The 26,463-nt window shown below is 31.2% G+C and overlaps 6 protein-coding genes across 11 annotated transcripts; 5 read left to right on the top strand and 1 right to left on the bottom strand.

The window, feature by feature from the left end:
• The first annotated feature begins 1,089 nt into the window (after positions 1-1,089).
• On the top strand, positions 1,090-6,848 carry LOC108721816 (spermatogenesis-associated protein 20). 4 transcript variants are annotated; one of them, XM_018446585.1, is made up of 13 exons: positions 1,090-1,172; positions 2,660-2,848; positions 2,987-3,359; positions 3,583-3,708; positions 3,810-3,899; positions 3,983-4,246; positions 4,318-4,497; positions 4,689-4,898; positions 4,988-5,180; positions 5,383-5,551; positions 5,610-5,815; positions 6,089-6,285; positions 6,381-6,647. In XM_018446585.1, exons 2-13 carry the CDS (start codon positions 2,700-2,702, stop codon positions 6,645-6,647), a joined length of 2,424 nt encoding a protein of 807 aa, XP_018302087.1. In that variant the 5' UTR covers positions 1,090-1,172; positions 2,660-2,699. The 4 variants fall into 4 exon arrangements, with proteins under 4 accessions (XP_018302087.1, XP_018302090.1, XP_018302091.1 ...); XM_018446588.1 differs by lacking the exon at positions 1,090-1,172 and adding an exon at positions 1,179-1,280; XM_018446589.1 differs by lacking the exon at positions 1,090-1,172 and adding an exon at positions 1,834-2,025.
• Positions 6,849-7,891: 1,043 nt separating this feature from the next.
• On the top strand, positions 7,892-9,411 carry LOC108721735 (succinate dehydrogenase cytochrome b560 subunit, mitochondrial). The gene is made up of 5 exons (XM_018446431.1): positions 7,892-7,978; positions 8,057-8,113; positions 8,647-8,843; positions 8,938-9,080; positions 9,282-9,411. Exons 1-5 carry the CDS (start codon positions 7,959-7,961, stop codon positions 9,384-9,386), a joined length of 522 nt encoding a protein of 173 aa, XP_018301933.1. The 5' UTR covers positions 7,892-7,958; the 3' UTR covers positions 9,387-9,411.
• Positions 9,412-10,174: 763 nt separating this feature from the next.
• Positions 10,175-12,174, bottom strand: RfC38 (replication factor C subunit RfC38). Its single transcript, XM_018446378.1, has 5 exons — positions 12,029-12,174; positions 11,436-11,573; positions 11,085-11,247; positions 10,658-10,976; positions 10,175-10,532 (listed from the first exon to the last, which is right to left on the bottom strand). Exons 1-5 carry the CDS (start codon positions 12,113-12,115, stop codon positions 10,175-10,177), a joined length of 1,065 nt encoding a protein of 354 aa, XP_018301880.1. The 5' UTR covers positions 12,116-12,174.
• Positions 12,175-13,796: 1,622 nt separating this feature from the next.
• Positions 13,797-15,772, top strand: LOC108721737 (farnesyl pyrophosphate synthase-like). The gene is made up of 7 exons (XM_018446433.1): positions 13,797-13,940; positions 14,442-14,582; positions 14,695-14,898; positions 14,993-15,148; positions 15,226-15,298; positions 15,348-15,487; positions 15,572-15,772. Exons 1-7 carry the CDS (start codon positions 13,797-13,799, stop codon positions 15,770-15,772), a joined length of 1,059 nt encoding a protein of 352 aa, XP_018301935.1.
• Positions 15,773-16,492: 720 nt separating this feature from the next.
• Positions 16,493-19,677, top strand: LOC108721707 (farnesyl pyrophosphate synthase-like). Its single transcript, XM_018446385.1, has 7 exons — positions 16,493-16,520; positions 16,865-17,030; positions 18,276-18,416; positions 18,603-18,806; positions 18,915-19,079; positions 19,167-19,379; positions 19,453-19,677. Exons 2-7 carry the CDS (start codon positions 16,887-16,889, stop codon positions 19,651-19,653), a joined length of 1,068 nt encoding a protein of 355 aa, XP_018301887.1. The 5' UTR covers positions 16,493-16,520; positions 16,865-16,886; the 3' UTR covers positions 19,654-19,677.
• A 2,172-nt stretch (positions 19,678-21,849) lies between these two features.
• LOC108721706 (farnesyl pyrophosphate synthase) lies at positions 21,850-26,413 on the top strand. 3 transcript variants are annotated; one of them, XM_018446382.1, is made up of 7 exons: positions 21,978-22,006; positions 24,136-24,298; positions 24,703-24,843; positions 25,361-25,564; positions 25,675-25,839; positions 25,927-26,139; positions 26,211-26,413. In XM_018446382.1, the coding sequence occupies exons 1-7, from the start codon at positions 21,984-21,986 to the stop codon at positions 26,409-26,411; spliced, it is 1,110 nt and encodes a 369-aa protein (XP_018301884.1). In that variant the 5' UTR covers positions 21,978-21,983; the 3' UTR covers positions 26,412-26,413. The 3 variants fall into 3 exon arrangements, with proteins under 3 accessions (XP_018301885.1, XP_018301884.1, XP_018301886.1); XM_018446384.1 differs by lacking the exon at positions 21,978-22,006 and adding an exon at positions 23,759-23,794; XM_018446383.1 differs by lacking the exon at positions 24,136-24,298 and having other exon boundaries at positions 21,850-22,006.
• The last annotated feature ends 50 nt before the right edge of the window (positions 26,414-26,463 follow it).

Raw genomic sequence — 26,463 nt, forward strand, 5'->3', positions numbered from 1 at the left:
AATGTAGTATAATTTAAATAAGGTAAATGGCAATTAATAACTTTATTTTGTTGAGCACTACTTTTGTGACTTTTTATTATTAATTACCATTAATAATAATTTAATAATAATTATTATAAATCCCTTCTAGTTAATAATAATATTATTAAATTATTTATATATATAATCTCCTTGCCACAAGTTTCCATCCACTTTACCGCAATGTCACTATTTTTTGGAAACGAAAAAAACTTTATTTTTTACTTTCGCATTTTCACTAATTTTTACATCTCTTAAAGGTACCTTTTCATGCTGACGCTCGACGCTCATTTTCAGCGTCAAAATAGATCATGTGATCAAAATTGACGCTTGATATTCGTCAATGTCTATCACGTGACTTATTTTGACGCCGAAAATAAGCGTCAAGCGTCAGCATAAAAAAGTACCTTAAAGCTGCATGCCACTATTTTTTACAAAAACATATTACAAGTGATACGTCAATCTCTTTGTTTTCTTTGCTATGATTTTTCAATACGGAAGACGTATTGGAAACTTTGGAAACGTTGGAAACTTGTTCCAACGCCATATATGCGCATCAAAATTTGCTGTACCTTACGAGCACATCTCTTCTTTATTACACCATGATTGGAACACGTTGGAGTATGCAAGAAGACTAGAACCAGGAGAGTCAACTCGCGTGGTGGGGGTGAGTCAAAAAGCGTCACCCGCTGCTTACCCCCAACCCCTGTTGAGGACGATGCTCAGTAGCTCACTGCGCATCGTCCCCACCCTTTTGGGGACGATGCTCAGTAGTTCACTGAGTACCTCACAAAATTGGAATATTGTTTTTCGATTTTCTTTATCTCCAGGATTGAAGTCACAATTTCGAACACAGCACACTCGCTTGGGCATCGTAAATCACATCGGATTAAATTTTTACGGTTTATGTTTAGTTCAAAATTCAATCAAACAGAAACAAGGTACGTTGACATGCGCAGTCACGAATTGAAACCGACTATGTAGAGCAACAGAGAGGATGAAGCGCAAGAGTGGGGGGTGTCGTTCGTTTCCACTTCTTGCCTCACCCCCACTACCGCTTTTACGCCGAGTTGACTCTCCTGGTTCTAGTCTTCTTGGGAGTATGCAATGCGAACGAACCTATAAATAGTGCGTGACAGCTGCAGCAATACATGGTATATACCTTTTAGATTATTAGTGTTTATTGACTTGTTGGTGGTAAGACGTATAATTGTTGTTCCAAGATGTGGATAATACCGATTGAAACGTCGATGTTATATCAGATAAAAAAAAAGATCGTTCAGCTTCGGTTTCAGCTTTACTTTCTTACATCTCGTACTTGAAGTGATTTTTGAAATATTTAATTTATCGAGAACGTATCGAGCTTATATAAATACAAAGCTTAGGAAATATGATACTTCCCCCTTTTCAGTCATTCGTGATGCAAGTCGATCAAATTGGCACTGCGTTTGCATGTTTCTATTGCGTCTTATTTAAAATATTCAGATCATATTAAAGGTCTTGATATTTAATAATATTTTCATAGTGCAAGAGCACGTTATTTATTATTATAAAATCGCCTAAAATGAAAAATCGCGATCTACACGTCAAAAACTATAAATTTATCCGAATGTAATTAATTATATAATGTAAATAAATAATATAAAGTGATGTAAAATTAAACACAAATACTCATCGGGTCTAATGAAGGATCAAAAAAATCATCGTGTATTAAGGATTAATATAATTTCTCTTTATTATCATTAACGGGACGAAAAGATATCTTTCCTAACTTTGTTTATTATCTATACGTATAATTAACGTTCGCTCGATTAGTTTGTCCACCGCGGGTCATAGGGCACCTGGTCACGTGATCACGTGCGCATCGTTGAGTTTTAACGCATGCATGTGATTGTTGTGTTGTGAATTGTGAAGTGCGTAGTAATTAATCTGACAATCGACGCGCCATCTCTGGCAGCGTAAATCGACGAGGGGAGTCTACGCTGGATCGGACATTCACAAGTTTCCGTACGTAATGTATTATCGGCAAGCATGGGCAAGCATGCACGCTCTTATCTAATTGCCACTGAAAGGATTGACGCTTACGAATCCGCGATCAGTTGGGTGATTTTTGCCAAATATCGATCCGCCGCGCGATATCCACTCGTAGAACGTAGATACGCCATTTCTACTTTTGTTTTTATACCGGGTGCCCCGCGAATTTTGACAATGGCTTCTTCTCAGCGCTTACCAGTAGTTTGCGAACTACATTATTTCGTAAAATACTCTCTTTTCATTGAATCTTTATTTTAATACACTTTTAATGATGTATTCAATTTTCCGTTTGAATTTAATTTACTTTCTAAATTAAATATAATATCGTAGATAATAAGTGGACCACTCTTTATGTAGGATGCTGTAGAATGCATTGCTCAAGTTTAACTATTTATTTCAGACGTATATAGTTTATGTATACGTATGTATATACATTTTTCAATTTTATTTGTGCAATGTATAGAATTTTGACTTCTACAAACCTTTTTTTTTTATTGAAAGATGGTTGTCTAATGAGCAACATTATTATAATACTGTTTATTCGGTTTAATAATTATTGGATTATTTAATAATTATTTGATTGTTTATATTTATATTATATGTGCAGGATCAACTTTCCTGTGTGTATTCTCCATGCCAGGCGTGTTATGATTTCGGGAAGATGCAGTTCGTTATCAATTCGCTGCATATCTGAGCTATCTAAGAAACAGTGCGGTACAGGAACACACGGATATCATAAGAATTTTCATCTCACTGAAAGTGCTTCACTTCCTATTATTGAACAGAAAATTAAAAAGTAATTACATACGCACACATGCACACAATTATATATTATTATATTTATATTATTATATTTATATTATATTGTCTGATATTTGATAGAAACTAAAATTTAAAGATTCTTATTGACAAATATGTTTTAAAAAATTAATAGGTTGAGTAACAGTAAAACGCCTTTCCTTTCATCCATCAAGATGGCATCAACATCTCGACAGGATAGCAAAAGCGAGCCTGAAGTAAAGAAAAATCGCTTGAGATTGGAAAGATCGCCATATTTATTGCAACATGCAACCAATCCTGTAGACTGGTATCCTTGGGGCGATGAAGCTCTGGAAAAGGCAAAGAAGGAAAACAAAATAATTTTTGTGTCGATCGGCTACTCTACATGCCACTGGTGCCACGTGATGGAGAAGGAATCATTTAAGAACGAGGAAGTTGCAGATATCATGAACTGGAATTATGTAAATATTAAAGTAGATAGAGAAGAGAGGCCCGATATCGATATGATGTGCATGATGTTTATTCAGGCAAGTGTCAAATTTATTGCTATGCATTATGCGAAATCTGAGAATAAACAGCAAAATGCATAGTTTATTACTTATTGATTAATAAATGTACTAAGTGTAATATTATATAATTATATTATAATTAATAAATATACTAAGCATAATATTCTTTATAAATATTTGTTACTTATAACTGTATATTAACTCTGCTCAACATAATAATGAAGATATTTACATTTGATAGAGATTGAGAGGTCATGGCGGTTGGCCATTGAATGTTTTCCTGACACCAGATTTGATGCCAATAACAGGCGGAACATACTTCAGCTGTGCCATGTTTACAATATACTTGAGACGAATTATGGAGGAGGTATATAGTACGATATTTTCATCCGTTATAAATATTTTTGGTTTATATTTGACTCTGTAAGACGAAATAAGGTTTATAAATAATATTTTCTTTTATTCTAGTGGAAAGAAGGAAGAGACAAAATGGTCAAATCCGCCACTATTGTATCAGATCGTTTGAAGGAATTAAGCACGAGCAGACACGACATAAAAGTGAGCGAATATTTGAAATAGTTTTAAATAGAATTGAAAATTATTTTAACATTGTATTTTATTCACTGATTTTTGTGATACAGGACGATGGAGTTCCTGCGATTGACTGCGCTTTCTTGTGTGCTCACGTCTTATTGAATATATATGATGAAGAATACGGCGGATTTGGTAGCTCATCTGCTACGAATCCGAACTCGCCGAAATTTCCCGAACCGAGCAACTTAAATTTTCTTCTCAGTATGCATGTTCTAAGTACCTCTACTATGTTGGTTGAGATGTCTTTAAATGCATCTCTGAATACCTTAAGGAAAATGTCTTTTGGTGGACTTCACGATCACGTGGGGAAAGTAAGACTCTGTTTTCACTTACAACGCGCAAATGGAATAGTTGAATAATTTAAACTATTTTTATCGTTCAGGGATTTCATCGATACACTGTGGACGCTCGATGGAAAGTTCCTCATTTCGAGAAAATGCTTTACGACCAAGCTCAGCTTATACAATGCTACGCCGATGCGTACCTCATTACGAAAGATTCCTTTTTTTCCGATATCATAGAAGATATCGCAACGTACGTTCTACGTATGCTGACACATATGGTATTGCATTGCTTTTTCATTTATTCGTCTAGTATTATATTGAATGTATGTCCTAGATGCAATGTTTATAAAAAATTCTAACTTACAAGAAATATTTTTCCTCGCTTAGACTTTTTGAAATCAAAATTGTATGTACAGAGCAACAAATATGTGGAAAGATATAAAATATTTACAGCATGTGCATTATTTAGGAAGGTGGTTTCTTCAGTGCGGTGGATGCAGATTCACTACCTACGTTTGATGCCCCAGCGAAACGGGAGGGCGCATTTTATGTTTGGAGCTATGACAATCTTAAGGCTCTTTTAAAAAAGAAAGTACCTGGTAAGGACAATGTTACATATTTTGACCTTATCTGCCGACATTTCTCAGTGCAAAAGGAAGGAAATGTAGAAAGACAACAAGTATGTTTTGCAATTAAACTAATAATATAAAGCAGGAAATATTTATAAAACAAAATTTATGAATACATAAATTTTGCTCTGTAATATAGGATCCTCATGGCGAGCTTACAGGTAAAAACGTATTGTCGATGCAGTCGGGAATAGAAGATACTGCTAACCATTTTAAGCTTAGTATAAAGGAGACACAAAAATATATTAAAGAAGCCTGTACTACCTTGTATGAAGACAGATCACATAGACCCTGGCCTAGTTTGGACGATAAGATGGTCACATCATGGAATGGTAATGAGTAATGCTTGTGTTATTAGGCATGTTCTTTTTAGCTGAACTTTTGTACAGATTCATCTTTCTTCCTTTTCTCTTCAGGAGGAAAGAAAAGGAAGAAAGACGAACCGGTGCAAAAGTTCAGCTAAAAAGAAGGCCTAATACCACCGTGATTCGTTTGTATTTTCGCAAAGTTTAACGGTTTGTGATCTATTTACAGGTCTTATGATAAGTGGTCTTGCGCGTGCTGGAATAGCTATAAAAAACAAGGCGTATATTGAAGCAGCAACAGAAGCTGTCACATTCGTGGAAAAATATCTGTTTAATAAAGATAAACGCATATTACTTCGCAGTTGTTACCGCAGGAGAGACGACAAAATTGTACAGAGGTAAGTATTGTTTTGAACTTTTTCAAGACAATATGCGATCTATGCTGATGATTCATAGGAGTGACCCGATACCTGGCTTCCATGAGGATTATGCGTTCTTTGTGAAAGGATTGCTTGACTTGTACGAGGCTACCTTTGATCCGCATTGGGTCGAGTTTGCCGAAGAGCTGCAGGATATTCAAGACCGATTGTTCTGGGATTCGGAAGATGGTGGTTACTTTGCTATGGCTGAAGAGTCTCCGATACTTACACGGACGAAGGATTGTATGTTTGAATGCTCTTCTAGTAATTTTAGTTTTGTAATTTCAGTTTTAAATGTCAAGGTTTGACACAACAATTACATCAACTGAATAAAATCAAACAAAACCTGATTTTGCGCTGTAAAGATTATATTACATTCAAATATTTATAACGCTATTGAATATCTATTGAATATCTCATTACATTTGTGTGTCTGTTGATTATTTTATTACATTTTCAGTCATGGTATCGACATGTAAATTTTTTCACTTTATGAACATCTGTCTTTTGTTGCAGCTGACGATGGCTCGCAACCATCCGGTAATTCAATTGCATGTTCAAATCTGTTGCGCCTAGCAATTTACTTGGATCGCGACGATCTCAGACATAAAGCTGAAAAACTTCTGTGTGCGTTCGGCAATAAACTTGCGAATTGTCCGGCTGCATGTCCACAAATGATGTTAGCGCTGATCGAGTTTCACCATCCAATGCAGGTGTGTGCTTCTGTTTATCTGCTGCTATCACATTAGCTCTTTCGTGAGATTGTAAGTGTTCTTAACACATTTCTAAAACGAGTTTTTCTTTCCAGATTTATGTAGCAGGCAAAGCAGATGCTAAGGAGACGATTGAAATGCTGGAAATAATCCGTTCGCGTTTGATACCTGGTAGGGTGCTCATATTAGCTGATTCTGAGGACAACGTGTTATTCCGTAGAAACATGATTGTTAAAAGAATGAAGCCGCAGAAAAACCGGGCGACGGTTTTCATATGCCGTGATTATTCATGCACTCTACCCATTTCAAATCCTAACGTTTTGATTTCTGAGTTAGATAAAAAGGTATTTACCGATTTGTAAATGGCAAGGCTGTGCGTCGATCATGTGGCGAAAACAACGAAATGGGGAAGATCGCCGAAAATTAAATACCATAATGTTAAACGGTACAATATTAGCTCGCGTAGTTTAACGTATTAAGTCGCTAGTACGACTGAGTAAGCACAAATAAATCAGCAATAATGTCGCAATTGATAAACAAATGTATAGGTATGTATTCATAAAGAAAATTAAGAAAAAAATAGTTTTAGTAGTCTCTAAAAAGATCAAAAATATGTTCCGAAATGGATCGAAATCACGTAAATTATATGTATGTACTTCAGTACGATTTTAATGTGTAAATTCTATTAATATTCTAGTATTCTGTTAATTTACATAGAAGGCAATGATAAACCAGTTACACTATTCATGTGATGAAATCTTTTTTTATTAAAACCCTAATTTCAGTGTATATGTATATACATGTATAGTTTAAGAATTATTATACATATGTATATGTGTATATATGTATATATATGTATATACTTTTTTTTTCCAAATTAAATAGGTATCTACACGAGCGAAAAGAAGTGATATTAATTATCAATTACTTTGTAATATTTTTTCCTAAATTACAGGAATTACCATATCATTTTAAAAGCAATGTTTCTTACTGTTGTAACAAACTTCTGTATCTTTGATTTTATTTTTTAACTTACTTAAGTAATCTATTGCTATACAATATACATTTGTATCAGGCGTATATTATAATTTAGTATATAAAATAATCAGAGATCACTAACATTTTTAACAATTAAATAAAAAGTGAAATTCAATTTTCCTGAAGATTTACAACTTCACCTGAAACAGCAAATTTTAGTTACAGATATTTATTATTGAAATATTTAAACAAACAATCGATCTTTTTTATATAAAAAAATTATAAACTTTCATATCACTAATAAATAACCAAATATAAAAATTAAAAAAGTATATTTTTTTGCAAATCATAAGATCATACTTTATCAGGTTTATCAGTTTGATTGTCTTTTGAAATTGTTCGAGTTTTGTTTGAACTTGGTCAACAATTTTCCGCTATCCAAGTTAATATCAGTTGAAATTATTTGAATACATTGCTTACTTATTGCTTTAAAAATTGCAATAATATATATAATAAAAATTATCCGCGCTCGTTTATCATCTGTCGAAAATACAGGGACCCGTATTCAGAACGCGCTTTTATTTCTGAAATTCTATAATATGTGTGACGTAAAGTATAGTATGTTAGCGCGCTACATCGTTGTAAGCGCGTTCTGAATACGGGCCAGAGTCTAGTATTTACAAACGTCAACAAAAATGGCGCTGGTCTATACGAGGTATGTCATAAAATTTGTTTTTTATTGAAATCTGTTGTTTGTTAGATTAAAATGCAAATGTTTGGTTTTTTTTTTTAGACTTCTTTGTCAACGTAATGTCAATTTTCGACATTTTCGAAGCATATACACATGTTGGTAAGTCCTTACGTAATATATAACCTTTTATTTACATAACTGTCATATACCTAGATAGACATGCTAAGCATAACATGCTGCATTAATTGTTCTATTAATTGTAATTCTGTTACTGATAAAATAAGTCGCATATTGTTCCAATTCTTATATTCCTGTTTCTTGCTGTTTGTCTCTTGCCTTTTGGTCAAAAAGGCAAGAGACAAACAGCAAGAAACATGAAATAAAGAACACATTGTAGAATAGGCTTTACAGCATCGAATATGCTGGCAATATGTCATATGAGAATGTATCTTTGAGTATTTATACCATTTTCAATATTTAAATTTCATCACTATACATTCTGTCAAAATTTGTCTATCTGGGAATACAGAGGACATTAATTTTTCTAATTTTCTATGAAAATAGTCATGATTATATACAGTCACGTCAAATACAGTTTTAATAAGAATATTTATGCCTGTCACCTGGGTGTATCCTGTATTTTATTTTTGATTAATTGCATCTTGTAATAAAGATATAATAAAATGTTTTAGCCCCCTCAGCTCCACGGTTTCGAAACCGTTACTTTCAAGCGCAACATATGAATCCCACGATGAGAAGAACATGCGTTTGAAGAGACCATTGTCACCGCACTTGACCATCTATCAAGTTCAATTAACAGCGTTGCTCTCAGTAACACATCGCACCACTGGTATTATGCTCGCCAGTTATGCAATGTTCCTTGGCTTAGGTAAGACGTGATCTAATTTATATATCCAGTTTAGTTTATCTAATGTATGTAATATAAACATGTCCAAATTGGACACTTCTGTCTTATGTTTCAGGCACATTGCTTATACCAGGTGGTATTCCATGTTTTATAGAAACAGTGGATAATTTATGTTTACCTTTGCCTGTATTGTTCGCTGGCAAGACCTTGCTTGCTTTGCCTGCTACTTATCATACGTTCAATGGAATCCGTCATTTGGTATGGAATTATTATGTAATTGTATTATCAATTTAATTTTATTTAAAACAAATAGGAATATTAGCAATGCAATTGACAATTATTACATCCAACTTGCATTTTGTTATTGCTCAGAAGGAATTGACGCAATAATCTAATTAATATTATTTACATTTAATGTTATATCAATAAATTGTCATGAGTGTTCATATAAATTTGCAGGCTTGGGATTTAGGAATGTTTCTAACGATTAAGGAAGTATATAGTACTGGATATATGGTATCTGCACTGGCAATAGTCTCTGCACTTGCACTTGCGGCGATGTAAGTGTCGTGTTTACATTTATCAAAAAACAATTGAAAATTTATTGTATTATCAGATTATATTATAACTGTATTATATTGAATTAATGTTTCAATTACAGAATAAAATAATTTATTAAAACTAATATGTATTATTTTTCCACTTAATTTAGAATCGAATTGGTATTTAGTAAAGATTAATTATGTAAAAATTTATTTTTGTAAAAAGGTAATATTTTAGCCTTAAACACAACGAAAAATGATAAAATAAAAAATTTAAAAACAACTTTCGCACGATTATAAATTACAAAAAGCATTATTTAATATGATAGAGAACGCCAATAATCGGTCAAAATTAGATGTTATGAACACAATATATATTTTTAATTTTAAATTTAATTATCTCAGATGTGACTGTACACCGAAACGTTTGGACATTAACCACAATCGATCTGAGACGCTAATGATAAGGTGCCGAAACATTCTGACATTCCTATATATGAAATAATTCTCCCTAAATTAATTCAGTAAAGAACTTATTGCGAAAAACCGATTATTGACATTCTCTCTATCATATGTATATCATTTACACGGTCGTATTTATTCTTAAAGCATTATTTAAACTTGTGTTCGAAATTATAGAAGTGATTATATAAAATCTGGCTTTTATTTCTTGTTTAAACATTTACATTATTTAAATAAAAATCTTACTCTATCATAACGATGGTTTTATCAAAGATATAAAAATCTACTTTTAAAATTTATTTGTATTTTACAAATAGATTTTAGAAGTACAGACAGTAAGAGATAGTTTTATGTAAAATTATCCAAGGATAATTCAATGTATTTTTTGTAAATTGTCATAAATCGCGCAGCAAAAGCTTCCAAATGAAATATAAATTTCGAACCACGTACCATTTTATGCTGATACTCCGATGCGACCTCAATAATTTCTTTTTTTAACTGATCATCACAATTTTTTATGCATTCTTGCAACAACCCTCTAAAAATCAGTTCGCACGGTATAGAACGCGTTAACAGGTCATAAAATCTGTTGCGTATCTCAAGAAGTACTTTAGGAGATTGTTCAGAGACCATCATACTAGCTGTATTTCGTATGTATACTTGCCAATCTGGTTCTGTTACCTTTTGATCAACAGTAAATGGATATCTGAAAAACAAACAAAAAAAGAATTTTTAAAACTACCAAGGAAGTAGTAAAATCTTGGTAATTTAAAATTCAATACGCTTTTTATGTATAGCTCCATATACATGTTTATATACATCAGTACTTACTGTTCAACTTTGCAAGCCTCGAGCATTAATATTGCTCGTCGAAGATTTCTATTGCTAGCTTCAACTATCCGATTGGCTAATTCATCAGGTACAGTAAGTCCCTCCCGTTTACAAATCGAGTGTAAAATATTTTTTATCTCGGGGGCAGTTGGTGCAGGGACTCTGATTCTCACGCATCGCGATTGAATCGCAGGCAAAACTCGCGACGTTGAATTCGCACAAAGTATCAGTCTGCACGTACTGATGTATTTCTCCATTGTTCTGCGAAGTGCGTGCTGCGCATCTCTTGTAAGTTGATCCACATTTGACAATAGTACCACTATTATTATGTCACAATCGAATTTTTAATCTTTATAATAATTTATACTTTTATTACACAAAAAGATATCTATATTAGAATGAAAAATGTTCTAATTTTCTTAAATACCTTTAAACTCTCTCTGGCCTATATCTATATGATGCGTTTGAGCAGTTGCTTTTATTAATTCCATAACAACAATTCTATCATATATTCCTGCGTCACTCGGATTTATTTCTGTGTGATAATTACTGCTTATTGTCAATATTTCTATCTTTTTTTTAGACGGAGTCTGAAAGCATTATATATAATAGCAAAAAGTATCAAAGATAGTATATTTTAATTAACTTATATTTTTCTATATGATCTGTAAAATGCAAATTATCACAAATATGCTAAAATTAGCTATTGTAATATAGCAACAGTATAAAAGCTTTAAACGATAGTTTAATATATTGAAATAAAATAAAAATGAATTACCTCAAATTGCATGTTTTCTATTTTTAATCTTTCAGCCGCAACTCCGTAAAGTTCCTTTAAAACACATAATATTCGAGTTTTCTTTCCTGCACCTGGAGGTCCATGTACTAACAAATGTGGGAAGTCTCGTTTGTTTACCTATTTTTTAAAAATAGGAATAAAGTAAAAATAATTCAGATCTTTCTTATATCAGTTAACTCGATATAATTCTGTAACGCATTCCACAAGGTTTTTAAAAAAATTTTAATTTATTTTAAAATAAAGAATATAATTTTTATAACATAAAAATTAGTGTATATTGTAAAAAAATTTTACAAATACAATTTCAATCTCCATTACCCCATAATCTATATTATTATAACTTTTTTATTAAAATAAATTCATAAAGCTACTTTAATTTTCCAGTTTTATTTATAATGACTTAAGAGATACATATGTTCAAAAAATCATGCCCATTGATTATTATATTTTATTTTAAATCAAAATTTAACATGTGTTATTGTGTCTTCAGAAGGCGCGCTTTTAAAGCCGGTTAACCTCTCATTCTTTAGATAATTTTCATTGCTTCATATTATAATATTATAATATTTTACCATATTTTTCAAATTCTCTGCTTGCTCGAGATGATAATCTAATTTCGCAAGTGTCGTTGGACGATATTTATCAACCCACAAACTCATTTTTTATCGTAGATTAAGCAGCCTTACTACAAATATTGAACGTTACAAAACTATTAGAAAACATGAGGTCTGTTCTTTTTGACTGAACTTTTGTACCAGGTCATCTTTCTTCCTCTTCTTTCCTCATGGAGAGAAAAGGGAAAAAGATGAACTGATGCACAAAAGTTCAGCCAAAAAGAACAGATCTATGATGATCTAAGGCCGGAATCAGACTATGCATTGAAGATTGAGATTGAAGATTGAAGATTAAAATTTGACCAGTGAGGACAAAGGAATTTTAGCTCCTATTGTTTTGATTGGTCAAATTTCAATCTTTCAATCTTCAATCTCAATATTCAATGCGTAGTCTGATTCCGGCCTAAGGTTTGTTCGCTTCGTGAGCTCTAACGTGCTCCAACATGCTCCTACCATAGCTCTTACTCACTCCAATGAGCTTGATAGAATGAGTAGGAGCTATGGTAAGAGCATGTTGGAGCATGTTGGAGCTTGCGACGCGAACAAACCTAATATTATACTTCCATCTAGGCTGCGGACCACTTGACGCTACAAACGCTTCGAAACGTTTGAGCGATCAATCAGAACAAAGAATTTTACGAATTGACTAATCAAAGAATGCTTCGAAACGTTTGTAGCGTCAAGTGGACCGCAGCCTATGACGTGATCTGGTCGTATTGCCTCCGTTTTCTCCATGGGAGACAGGACTACAGGAGCCAATGGCTACGTTTACACCGTACGCTTAGTCCGCGACCTATAGGATAGGTGTCTTTGTTTAATATACAGGATAAACAAGGACGTCTATTGTATAGGCCGCGGCCTAAATGCACGGTGTAAACGTAGCCATTGATGAGATTTAGTTTTTAGATATAATCAGAGCTTCAGAAATCTAGGTTGGCCTCACATGATTTGCTAACGCAACCATAAATTGGCTACTGCGACCAATTAAAAATACTATGCCATATTTTACCATCTAATTTGTTGCAGCAGTCAATCTTTTCTTTCAGTGTAGTAACTTTAATCATCGGTATACAAACTTACCTTTTTTTTTAAAAAAAGATATTTTATATGGTGAAAAAGCTGCGCAACGACACCGATAACTTTCTGTAATATTTCATCAATCTTTCAACAAGGTTTCATGTGCAAGAATCGCGGACGTTTTTTGCTATTTCAGAACTGTCTCAAAAATGTTGCAGCATATTTAGCAAATTTTTATGAAATATTTCATTTTTTAGTTGAAATATTTCTGAGATATTTCTGAAAACTTTCGATGCGCTGTATGGATACTTATTTTTTTAATAAGAAAACGTGCAAAATATAACAATTTATTACTTAAATTAAAAAATCTTTCGACATTTACATATAACAATCATATGTGTAAATTGCTTCGTAGATCATAAAAGGAACATACATATGTATCGCTATTCAAGGATATATATGCCTAAGCAAAGAATAGATTTCTCTTTAGTTCTCTTCTCGCATCTTCCTTTCCACTTTATACTTTGATCTAACGAAGTAATAAGATATAAAGTGTTTAATATAAAAGATATAAAAATATAAATTTAACGAAGGAAATTTTTATTTCATTGTTTTTTTGCTTGTAATTTATCAAATTTTATTCCTGACATAATGGAATCATTACTTGTCATTCTTAACGTTTGTTAAAACTTTAGAACGTTTTATTATAATGGATCAACCCGAATGGATATGGGCAGCCGTTAGCGAGGAGGAAAGTCAATCGATGATGGCAATGTGGCCGAACATTGTTCGTGATATCACGAAAGAGATTGAGAATTCTAACTTTCCAGATGTTGCTAAATGGATGGAAAAAGTAGATTATCATTGATTAAAATATTATATAAATATATTATGGTCAAACAAAAAATATTATAAATATTATAGCCAATGCGGGATGTGTGTGTGTGTGTTACATGTGTATGAGATACGTTAAAATTCGTTCAATGGATTAATCGATTCATCTAAGGATAAATTACTTTAGGATAATTATATGTAGAAGTAATGCAAACTAATGCAATAATTTTATAATCGTAAATATAAAATTTTAATAAAAATTCTCTCTCTCTCTCTCTCTCTTTCCTTGTCTCGAATAGTACAAATTTGTAAAAATAAATCATCATCAAAATTTAATAATAAACGTATCAATTAAACTTAAAGAAAAGTGTCTAAATAAATAGAACTAGTTTTAGGGTTTGTAGAAAACAAAAAAAAAGCCTTGAGTGTTTTCAATAGTTCGAACAACCTATAAGTTTTGATACATGAAATAATAAGCCATGGATTTAAAAAATATATAGATTGATGTTTCTTTATGCAGGTATTACAGCATACTGTTCCAGGAGGAAAAAAAATTCGTGCTTTTACGTTAATTTATGCCTACAAATTATTAGCATCAAGCGATCAACTTACAAAAGAAAATATTCGTCTTGCACGAATTCTGGCATGGTGTCTGGAAATGGTAATTCTGTTCTTTTTTTTGTGACTCGATATGTTTCATTCGAGTTTTAATTCGAAAAATATTAAATGTTGCGATTACAATTTATAATATTAAGACATTTATTGCTACACAGTTGCAAGCCTTTTTTCTCGTGATCGACGATATACAGGACCAATCCTTACTTCGCCGAGGCAAACTATGTTGGTATCGACATAATGATATAGGCCTAGCGGCAATTAATGATGGTTTATTGTTGGAGTGTGCTATGTTTTATCTAATTAAAAAACACTTCAAAGGGAAAGATTATTACATTGATCTATTAGAAACATTCTACGACGTGAGTAAAGATATATGTTCTTGCCAATCGCACATTATGTAAACTACTTATTTCCTTTTTGATCGAACAATTATATATGAAAGTATTTCAACAGATCATATTCAAAACAACTATAGGCCAAGGTTTAGACATGCTTTCTACCAAGAAACCTGATCTGGATATGTTCACGATGAATCGATATAATTCCATTGTCAAGTACAAAGGATCACGCTATTCTTTCATTTTGCCAATAACCGCAGCAATGCAGTTAGTAAGTGCATCTCAATTTTCTTATACACAAAAAGATTGATTTGCTTTGATGATAATACTGCATTGCGTTACTTGTAGGCTGGAATAAAAGATCCAGAGATGTTCAGGCAAGCAAAAACCATTTTATTGGAAATGGGGCATTTATTCCAAGTCTAACAAGGGAAGTGGCCAAAGTGATAATCGCGAATTGATACAAAATATATATCGAGATTATTTAGGTTGCTATGGGAAGTCCGATGTCCATGGCAAGGATTGTACTGATATACAAGAGGGAAAATGTACATGGCTGATTGTTGTAGCTCTTCAACGTGCCACTCCGGATCAGCGTAAAATTTTAGAAGTGAGTATCGTTGATTTAAATGTGCATTATTTCGTGAAATGCTCTTATGTTAATTCTTTTTTTTTCTCCTTTCTTATTACGCAGGAATGTTACAGCTCTGCGGATCCAGAGAAAGTAAGACGCGTGAAACAGATTTTCATTGACCTTGGTTTGCCGAACCATTATTCTACATATGAAGAAGAAACACATAATCTACTAAAAGTACATATACAGCAGATATCATGCGGGCTTCCACATAGTCTTTTCTTGACTTTATTACGGAAGCTTTTTCACAGAATGTCATAAAATAATTGTATATGTATATTGAAGAAAGAAACTGATATTAATATATTCTTTATGCATCAATATTATCGTTAAATTTAAAATACAGATAAGATAAAACGAAAGGTATTCTGCCGATGTTCAAGAGTACTGAAATGTTGTTTTTTTGTGAAAAATATCAAAATATCTCTTATAAAGGTTTATGTTCAGAAAAATATTTCACTTTAGAAAAGTCAATAAAAAAATGTTTTAACATTTAATAATATCACTTCTAAAGTTATTTATAATATGATTATGTTTTATAAAAAAAAGGTAAATATTAATTTCAATTATAAAGACAAATTACAATGTCAACAATATTTGTAAGAATCCTTTAATAATTAAACGCAATGTATATAAATGTTATATACACACGGTAGCATGCAAGTAAGGCTGTAATGTATATTTTCTTTTTCATTTCTAAATAAATAAACATGCATTTTGACGATAAATCTGATATTAATTATGCAATAATATTAAATGTTCCTCGTTCTGTTTATACGGATTTGTCTAATAAAAAAACAACGAAATCACAATTTGTTATTTAAATTAAAATTTTTCGATATTATGCCAATTATATTGATTACTAAAGTGTAGATTGTTTCGTTGATCATAAAAAGGCCATACATATGTATTGTTATTCAATGTATCGAGTAGGTATATATACTAAGCAGAAAACAGATCTATCTTTAATATTATTTTCGTGTCTTGTTTTCCATCTTATTCTCTAAAGGTATTAACAAAAAATAAATAACACAATTAAAGGTCATAGGTGTCAGCGCGGAAGACGGTGTGCAAATCAACAAAGTTGTTGCTCCTATGGCCCTTAATTGTGTTATTTATTGTTTATTATTCTAGAAGTCCTTTATTTATTCTTATTATTGGTATTAACAAAATTTAATAAAATACAAAGTGCTTCATACAAAAGGTATAAAAAATTTATATGAAATTTTTATTTCATCATCTTCTTGGTTTGTAATTCATTAGAATTTTATTTATGACGTGACTTAATCGTCATAATTGTTGCTTATCATTTGTTATACCTTGTCAAACTATAAATGTTTGTTAAAACCTTAGAACGTACAATTGTAAAAAACAAATGGCTGATTCTCGAACGATACGAATAACAAGCAAGGACGAAAGTCAGCAATTAATGGCAGTGTGGCCGGACGTTATTCGTGATATCACAGAAGCGATTGAAAGCGATTTTAACATGCCAGATGTTGCAAAATGGATGGAAAAAGTAAGTAATTATTGATTAAAAGCTAAATAATAGCTAAGTAGGATGTAACAAATGCAGTGGCGGATTTAGGCAGAGGTCTACGAGGCCTATAGAGGCCTCTATAGGTGCCGGCACCATCCTTCTAGGGACCAAAATTAAATGACCTTTTCTTTTTCCACACCAAGGTCTGAACTGGTGTACACTGATGCAGTAAGTTAGAATGATATAGGTATAGTTTGTTTTTCACTCTAACATATATATTGTACTAGTTCAGAACTAGTACAGAATTTTTCGGGTGGGGGGGGGGAATCGGAAGGTTAATTTTATGTTTGTGCAGGACTGCCAGTTGTGACGCATTTTTGCCAATATGGTACCTTGAAGTAGTGTTTTGGTGCTCAAAAATAAAATCTTGATGTTTTAGTGAAAAAGTGATACCATTTTTTGTGGTTTATCTGAAAGAGGCGCCAAGTGTCTTAAAGGGGCGCCAAGTAGTACAGAGCCTAGGGTGAAAAAATGTGTAAATCCGCCACTGAATAGATGATGGGATCGAAACTTATTTGATAGATTGATCGATTCATGTTAGAATAAATTCCTTCAGCATGATTATAAAAAATACAATATAATGCAATGTCAAAATTAACGATCATGAATATACAAATTTTAAGTATAAGAACTTACTCTTTCTATTTCTTTTTCTGAAATAGTGTATAAATTTAGAAAAATAAAACGTCATCGATGTTTAAAAATATCTTAAACCTTCATGGTCACGTTAGGTCAAACTGACTCGAGCATTTTGTGAAAAATTTAATTTTAGCACTAAAAAAGATCGTAAACATGTACTCGAATTTAGCGTGAAAGACGATGTAGATGTAACTTTCAAATTCTAATACATATCCACGATTTTTTTTTAGTGTTTAGAATTAAATTTTTCACAAAAACGCCACTGTTCACTTTCTTAAAAGATGAAATTACATACTGTTTTTTTTTTAAATCATTGCAACTAATACTGTCGATTTGGTAACACTTTAAAGATGGGTCGGTTCATTTTAACCCAGAGTAACCATCGTGTGGCATTTTAGAAGTGTGACCATGAAGGGTTAAGGAAAAGTGTCTAAATAGAATCAGTTTCAGATTTTGTAAAAATCTATAAATAAGATAATAAAAAAGATCAAGTATTTCAATAATTCAAAAACTTTATATAATAATAAGGCGAGACACTAAACATTAGAATTGAACGAATATGTAGATTGATGTTTCTTTATACAGGTACTACAGTACAATGTTGCAGGAGGGAAGAAACAACGCGGTTTAGGGCTAGTTTATGCTTACAAGTTACTAATACCAAGTGATCAACTGACAGAAGAAAATATTCGTCTAGCCCGGATTTTAGCATGGTGTGTGGAATTGGTACGTAATTCTATTCTTTTCTTGATATCGATATTTTTCATGAAATTTAAACGAATCAAATGTAAGATATACCTAAGATTTTAATTATAATACCTTCAAATCAAAGAGAAAATATACCTACTCTATAATGATCATTTTAATTATTAAGTATGATCATGAATTAAATGGTGACATTTACCTATACAGATGCAAGCTTATATGCTCATGATGGATGATATTGAAGATCAATCGTTATTTCGCCGAGGCCAACCATGTTGGTACCGATACAATGATCTCGGTTTAGCAGCAGTCAACGACACTTATATGTTAGAGGGCTCCATATTTTATTTAATTCGAAAATATTTTAAAGGAAAAGATTGTTATGCTGATCTACTAGAAACATTCCAGGATGTGAGTGAAGATATATTTTCTTTTTTTTTCTGATCATATATCCATTATCTAAATTCTTCCCTTTTCCTTTTCAATCGAGCAATTATATATGAAAGTATATTTCGACAGATCACAATGAAGACGGCAATTGGCCAAAGTTTAGATTTGCTCTCTACTCATTTTGATAAAAAGCCAAATCTGGATTTGTTTACGATGAATCGATATAATTCCATTATCAAATCCAAAACAGCGTATTATTCATTTGTTTTCCCAGTAATTGCAGCAATGCATTTAGTAAGTGTACCGTAATTATATATATATTATACATGAAAATTGATTTGCTTGATAATAATTGATAAATAATGATGTTACTTGTTACAGGCTGGAATAAAAGATCAAGAGATGTTCAGGGAAGCAACAAACATCTTAATAGAAACAGGATGTTTGTTTCAAGTTCAAGACGATTATTTGGATTGTTATGGAGACTTTGAAGTCTGTGGCAAAGATGATACTGATATCCAGCAAGGGAAATGTACGTGGTTTGTTGTTGAAGCGCTTCAACGCGTTACTCCACAGCAGCGTAAAATATTAGAAGTGAGTATCGTTTGTTAAATGCGTCGCTTCATCGAATGCTGTTATATTAATTGTTTCTTTTTTTATTACATAGGATTGTTACGGTGATTTGGATCGAGACAAGGTACGACGCGTGAAACAACTATTCAATGAATTAAATCTGCTGGACGCTTATTTCGCGTACAAAGAAGAAAGATACAATCTAATAAATGTACATATAAAGCAGATGTCGTCCGGACTTCCTCATAGTCTCTTCTTATATTCATTAAGAAACATTCATCACAGAATGTCATGAAATAATCGTGTATATTGAAGAAATTAATATTTTATCGTGCATTAAAATGTAATACTTTATGCATTAATATTTTATTGTTAAAGTAGAATAAGATGAAATAAGAAATTCTGCTAATATTCTGAAAGTATTGAAATGTTGTTTCTTTTTATAAAAAATATCAAAGCATCTTTGGTAAAGTTTTATGTACAGGAAAATATTTCACTTAAAAAAGTTAATAAAAAAATTTTTTAATATTTGATATCTATTATTATTTCTTAAATTATTCATAATCGATTTCCTTTTATTAAAATATTATGAATGAAGATATTAATTTTAATTATATTATAAGAACAAATTACAATGTATAAACATTTATAAATATCTTTTATATAATTAAACGTAATATTATATATAGGGTTAGCCATTTTAATCTATCATCGTAAATATTTCCGTTCTCTTTCATTTTTAAAGGAAATGTTTCAAACAAAAGTTGTATGGTTTCAAGGGGGCCATAAAATGGTACCATTAGTTTAACCTTGGATAGTCGCTTAAAGGTCACATGAAAGTCAGCTTCAATTTTTTAAATTAAACCCATTATTTTTCATTACATGTTCTTGTAGCTTACCTCGAGTTTTTTAAAACACTATAATAAAATATTTTTTCATTAAGTATTTTTCAAGTTATAAGGCTCGAAAGTTACAGTACAGCTGGCATTAGCATTACGTAAGTTGTCTGATCAACGACTAAAACCTCTTGAATGTTGTTCAGGATTATGTCCTGGATAACATTTGTCAAGAATGAGACCATTGATGATTATACCTCTTATTTTCATTTTTACGTAAAAATGAATATAATTTTTAGTGCAAAAATGGAATGCGTAATGCACTTGCGTAATATTAATGCCGGCTGTACTACAACTTTCGCTTATAACTCGAAGCCTTATAACTCGAAAAATACTTAATGAAAAAATATTTTATTATAGTGTTTTGAAAAACTCTCGAGGTAAGCTACAAGAATATGTAATGAAAAATAGTGGGTTTAATTTAAGAAATTGAAGCTGACCCTCTCATGTGACCTTTAAGCGACTATCCAAGGTTAAATTGGTTATTTGGGACCTAATGGTACCATTTTATGGCCCCCTTGAAACCTTATGGTTTTATGATCATCAAATCTAACTTCTGTAATTAAACAATTCAATATATTTCGTATTTTTTCTATTAGTACAATCTTATTCTGTCACTACATGAAAAATTTGTTGCCAAATATTTACTTATTAAATAATAAACAAGGTTTAAAGGCTCATCTCAATGAAAATTGAAGATATCCAAATTAAAAAATTTTTTTTACAACGACTACAGACATGATTTAATATTGAATTTTCCATTAAATAGTTTTCCATCCAAGAACAATAAATTCATGGTGGAACCAATAAATAGCATTTATTAGTTTAGCAGAAAAGTCGCTATGTCATATTAAGCGCCTATCTCATAATAGAGGGCTTTCCTCTATAACATATATATATAATATTTTATAATATACATATATAATAATACATGTAGGTACGTGATAGTATGCAAATAAGGCTTCTTTAAGTATATTTTTTTTATTTCTGAATAAACAGATATAGGCTACGTTTACACCGTGCGCATAGTCCGCGACCTATACGATAGATGTCTTTGTTTAATATACAGGATAAACAAAGAAATCTATTGTATAGGCCGCGGCCTAAATGCACGGTGTAAACGTAGCCATACATTTTAATAACCTAATATTAAAATTGTATAATAAACTGTATATGCTGCAGTCTCTCTCTGTTTATACTGACTTTTTTAAATAAAAAAACATTATACAAAAAAACATCATACAAAATATGACAATCTATTATTTAAATTAAAAAGATTTTTTGACATTTACATATAACAATCATATGTGTAAATCGCTTCGTTGATCATAAAAAGAACATACATATGTATCGCTATTCAAGGATATACATATATGTATAAGCAAAGAACAGTTCTCTTCTCGCATCTTCCCTTCCACTTTATACTTTGAATGATCTTAGAACGAAGTAATAAGATATAAAGTGTTTAATACAAAAGACATCGAAATATAAATTAATTGAAGGAAATTTTTATTTCATCATTTTTTTGCTTGTAATTTATTATAATTTTATTCGTGACGTAATGGAATCGTTATTTGTCATTCTTAATGTTTAGAACGTTTTATTATAATGGATCAACTCAAATGGATATGGGTAACCATCAGCGAGGAGGAAAGTCAACCGATGATGGCAATGTGGTCGGACATTGTTAATGATATCACGGAAGAAATTGAGAATTCTAACTTTCCAGATGTTGCTAAATGGATGGAAAAAGTAAATCATCATTGATTAAAATATTGTATAAATATTATGGTCAAACAAAAAAATATTATAAATATTATAGTCAATGCGGGATGTGTGTGTGTGTTATAGTGTGTGAGATACGTTAAAATTTATTCAAGGATTGATCGATTCAGTTTAGGATAAATTCCTTTAGGGTAATTATGTGTAGAAGTAATTCAAAATAATGCAATAATTTCATAATCGTAAATATAAAATTTTAATAAAAATTCTCTCTCTCTCTTTCTCTTTTTCTTTGTCTCGAATAGTATGAATTTGTAAAAATAAATCATCAAAATTTAACGATAAACGCCTCAATTAAACTTAAAGAAAAGCGTCTAAATAAATACATTTGTGAAACTAGCATATCATATATCAGCATCGCATAAAATGACACCAGTTCTGCTCACAACCACAATAGTTTTACAGTTCTATATCGGATTTATCAATAGTTCTATCGAATTACGTCCAGAAACAACGTTTTAAAAAATGAGATGCTAACTTCCCGTCTTACCATCTAGCATCTCACTGGATTTCGAACGTATGAGGTGTAAAGTACAAGAATCCAAAGAGTTCTATCGTTAAAACTTAATACATCAATAGTTCTGGCTATAAAACCAAAGAAATTGACCGAAAACGGTACATAAGAGCAGTACAGGTGATATGCTGGCCGATTTGTAAGAGATCTGACTGTTTCATCGCAGGTATAATGTAATTCTGACATCGTTTGAGTGCTTTCTAAAAAGTTCTGGCGATAAACATTGCTAGAAATTTTTTAAACAATTTTTATAGCCCGAAAACGGTACGAATGTTGGTACGTACAGGTGATATGCTGGCCGATTCGTAAGAGTTCTGATTATTTTATTACAGTTTCAATGTAGTTCTACCAATATGTACCGTTTTCGGGCTATAAAAATTGTTTAAAAATTAGCAATGTTTATCTTAGGAATCTGGAATGAATCGTACACGACGATTTATATCACAATGAAAAGATCTTGCCTTATCCTTATAAGAAACTTTTAAAAAATAGTTTCTTTACAGGATCATCTAAGAATATGGTATTAATTATGTATGATTCTGCAGTATTTCATGAAAGATCATTTATCAGTCTTAAAAAAAGTAAAAAACATATAGTTACGAAATAATTTATCTTTCAAGTCGGTGCAGGAATCTGGCATGAATCGGACACGATGATTTATATCGCAAAGAAAAGATTTTAATTCCTTAATTTAATCTAATAAGATACTCTTAAGAAATAATTTCTTTACATGATCGCTCCAAAGTAATAAAGGTATCATCCTAGTAAATGAAATAGAATTATTGAATGAATAGAATCTGGATTGATTATATGAAATGAAAAAGAATGAAGAAAAATTAAAAAATTTGTTAGAATACTGAAGATGACTGAATAAAAGCTCGAAACGTATATTACCATTGTCTTAATGAAATGATAAATTATAATTTCGCTATATAATAATAAATGTGCATTTTAACGATAAATCTAATATTAATTATGCATTAATACTAAATGTTCCTCGTTCTGTTTATACGGATTTGTCGGATAAAAAAACAACGAAACGACAATTTGTTATTTAAATTAAAATTTTTCGATATTATGCCAATAATATTGATTATTAATGTGTAGATTGTTTCGTTGATCATAAAAAGACCATACATATGTATTGTTATTCAATGTATCTGGTAAGTATATATAACTAAGCAGAAAACAGATCTATCTTTAGTATTATTTTCGTGTCTTGTTTTCCATTTTACTCTCTAAAGGTATTAACAAAAAATAAACAACACAATTAAAGGCCATAGGTGTCAGCGCGGAAGACGGTGCGCAAATCAACTAAGTTGTTGCTCCTATGGCCCTTAATTGTGTTATTTATTGTTTATTATTCTGGAAGTCCTTTATTTATTCTTATTATTGGTATTAACAAAATTTAATAAAATACAAAGTGCTTCATACAAAAGGTATAAAAAATTTATATGAAATTTTTATTTCATCATCTTCTTGGTTTGTAATTCATTACAATTTTATTTATGACGTGACTTAATCGTCATGATTGTTGCTTATCATTTGTTATACCTTGTCAAACTAATGTTTGTTAAAACCTTAGAACGTACAATTGTAAAAAACAAATGGCTCATTCTCGAACGATACGAATAACAAGCAAGGACGAAAGTCAGCAATTAATGGCAGTGTGGCCGGACGTTATTCGTGATATCACAGAAGCGATTGAAAATTTTAACATGCCAGATGTTGCAAAATGGATGGAAAAAGTAATTATTGATTAAAAGCTAAATAATAGCCAAGTAGGATGTAACAATAGTGATATAATCAAAATTTAATTGATCGATTCATGTTAGAATAAATTCCTTCAGCATAATTATAAAAATACAATATAATGCAATGTCAAATAATAATCATGAATATAAAAATTTTAAGTAAGAATTTACTCTTTCTTTTTCTCAAATAATGTATAAATTTAAAAAAATAAAACATCATCGGAGTTTAAAAATATGTTAAGAAAAAGTGTCTAAATAAATAGAATCAGTTTCAGATTTTGTAAAAAAATAAAAAAGATCAAGTATTTCAATAATTCAAAAACTTTATATAGTAATAAGGCGAGATACTAAACATTAGAATTGAACGAATATTAGTAGATTGATGTTTCTTTATACAGGTACTACGGTACAATGTTCCAAGAGGAAAGAAATATCGCAGTTTAATGTTAGTTTATGCCTACAAGTTACTAGCACCAAGTGATCAATTGACAGAAGAAAACATTTGTCTAGCCCGGATTCTAGCATGGTGTGTGGAATTGGTACGTAATTCTATTCTTTTCATGACATCGATATTTTAAACTTTAAATGAATCAAATGCAAAGTATCCCTGAAAAAGTTTCGCTGAAATTATTCCACGTTTTGGAATATTTTCACTGAAACATTTCAGTGAAATTGCTGAAAATTTACTGAAACTTCACTGAAAGTGAATTTTTCAGCTAACATACTGAAAAATCACTGAAATTCAACCGAAATTTCTCTAAAATTCTTGCTGAAATTTGTCTGAAAATTTTACTGAAATTTTTCTGAAATATTTTGTTGAAAATAAATTTTTCAGCTAAAAATCGCTGAAATTAAACTGAAATTTTTTTTGAAATGTTGAAATTTTGTTGAAGTGTTCCATAATGTGGAATAATTAATCAGCAACATTTTTCCACCAGGGATACCTAAGATAATAATTATAATACCTTCAAATCAAAGAGAAAATATACTGTATAATATGATCATTTTAATTATTAAGTATGATCATGAATTAAATGATAACATTTATCTATACAGATGCAAGCTTATATGCTCATGATGGATGATATTGAAGATCAATCGTTATTTCGCCGAGGCCAACCATGTTGGTACCGATACAATGATCTCGGTTTAGCAGCAGTCAATGACACTTTTATGTTAGAGGGCTCCATATTTTATTTAATTCGAAAATATTTTAAAGGAAAAGATTGTTATGTTGATCTACTAGAAACATTCCAGGATGTGAATGAAGATATATTTTCTTTTTTTTTTTCTAATCATATATCCATTATCTAAATTCTTCCCTTTTCCTTTTCAATCGAGCAATTATATATGAAAGTATATTTCGACAGATCACAATGAAGACGGCAATTGGCCAAAGTTTAGATTTGCTCTCTACTCATTTTGATAAAAAGCCAAATCTGGATTTGTTTACGATGAATCGATATAATTCCATTATCAAATCCAAAACAGCGTATTATTCATTTGTTTTCCCAGTAATTGCAGCAATGCATTTAGTAAGTGTACCGTAATTATATATATATTATACATGAAAATTGATTTGCTTGATAATAATTGATAAATAATGATGTTACTTGTTACAGGCTGGAATAAAAGATCAAGAGATGTTCAGGGAAGCAACAAACATCTTAATAGAAACAGGATGTTTGTTTCAAGTTCAAGACGATTATTTGGATTGTTATGGAGACTTTGAAGTCTGTGGCAAAGATGATACTGATATCCAGCAAGGGAAATGTACGTGGTTTGTTGTTGAAGCGCTTCAACGCGTTACTCCACAGCAGCGTAAAATATTAGAAGTGAGTATCGTTTGCTGAATGCATTGCTTTATCAAAGCTGTTATATTAATTCTTTTTTTTTTATTACATAGGAGTGTTACGGAGATGTGGATCGAGAGAAGGTACGACGCATGAAACAACTATTCAATGATTTAAATCTGCTGGACGCTTATTTCGCATACGAAGAAGAAACATACAATCTAATAAATGTACATATAAAGCAGATGTCGTCCGGACTTCCACACAATTTTTTTTTTAATATATTAAAGAAATTTTATCGCAAAGTGTCATAAAACAACCATATATTGAAAAAGAAATTAATATATTAATAGTTTATTCATTAAA

The sequence above is a fragment of the Mycetomoellerius zeteki genome, unplaced genomic scaffold (genome assembly GCF_001594055.1).
Source record: "Mycetomoellerius zeteki isolate Tzet28-1 unplaced genomic scaffold, Tzet1.0 scaffold182, whole genome shotgun sequence".
NCBI lineage: Eukaryota > Metazoa > Arthropoda > Insecta > Hymenoptera > Formicidae > Mycetomoellerius > Mycetomoellerius zeteki.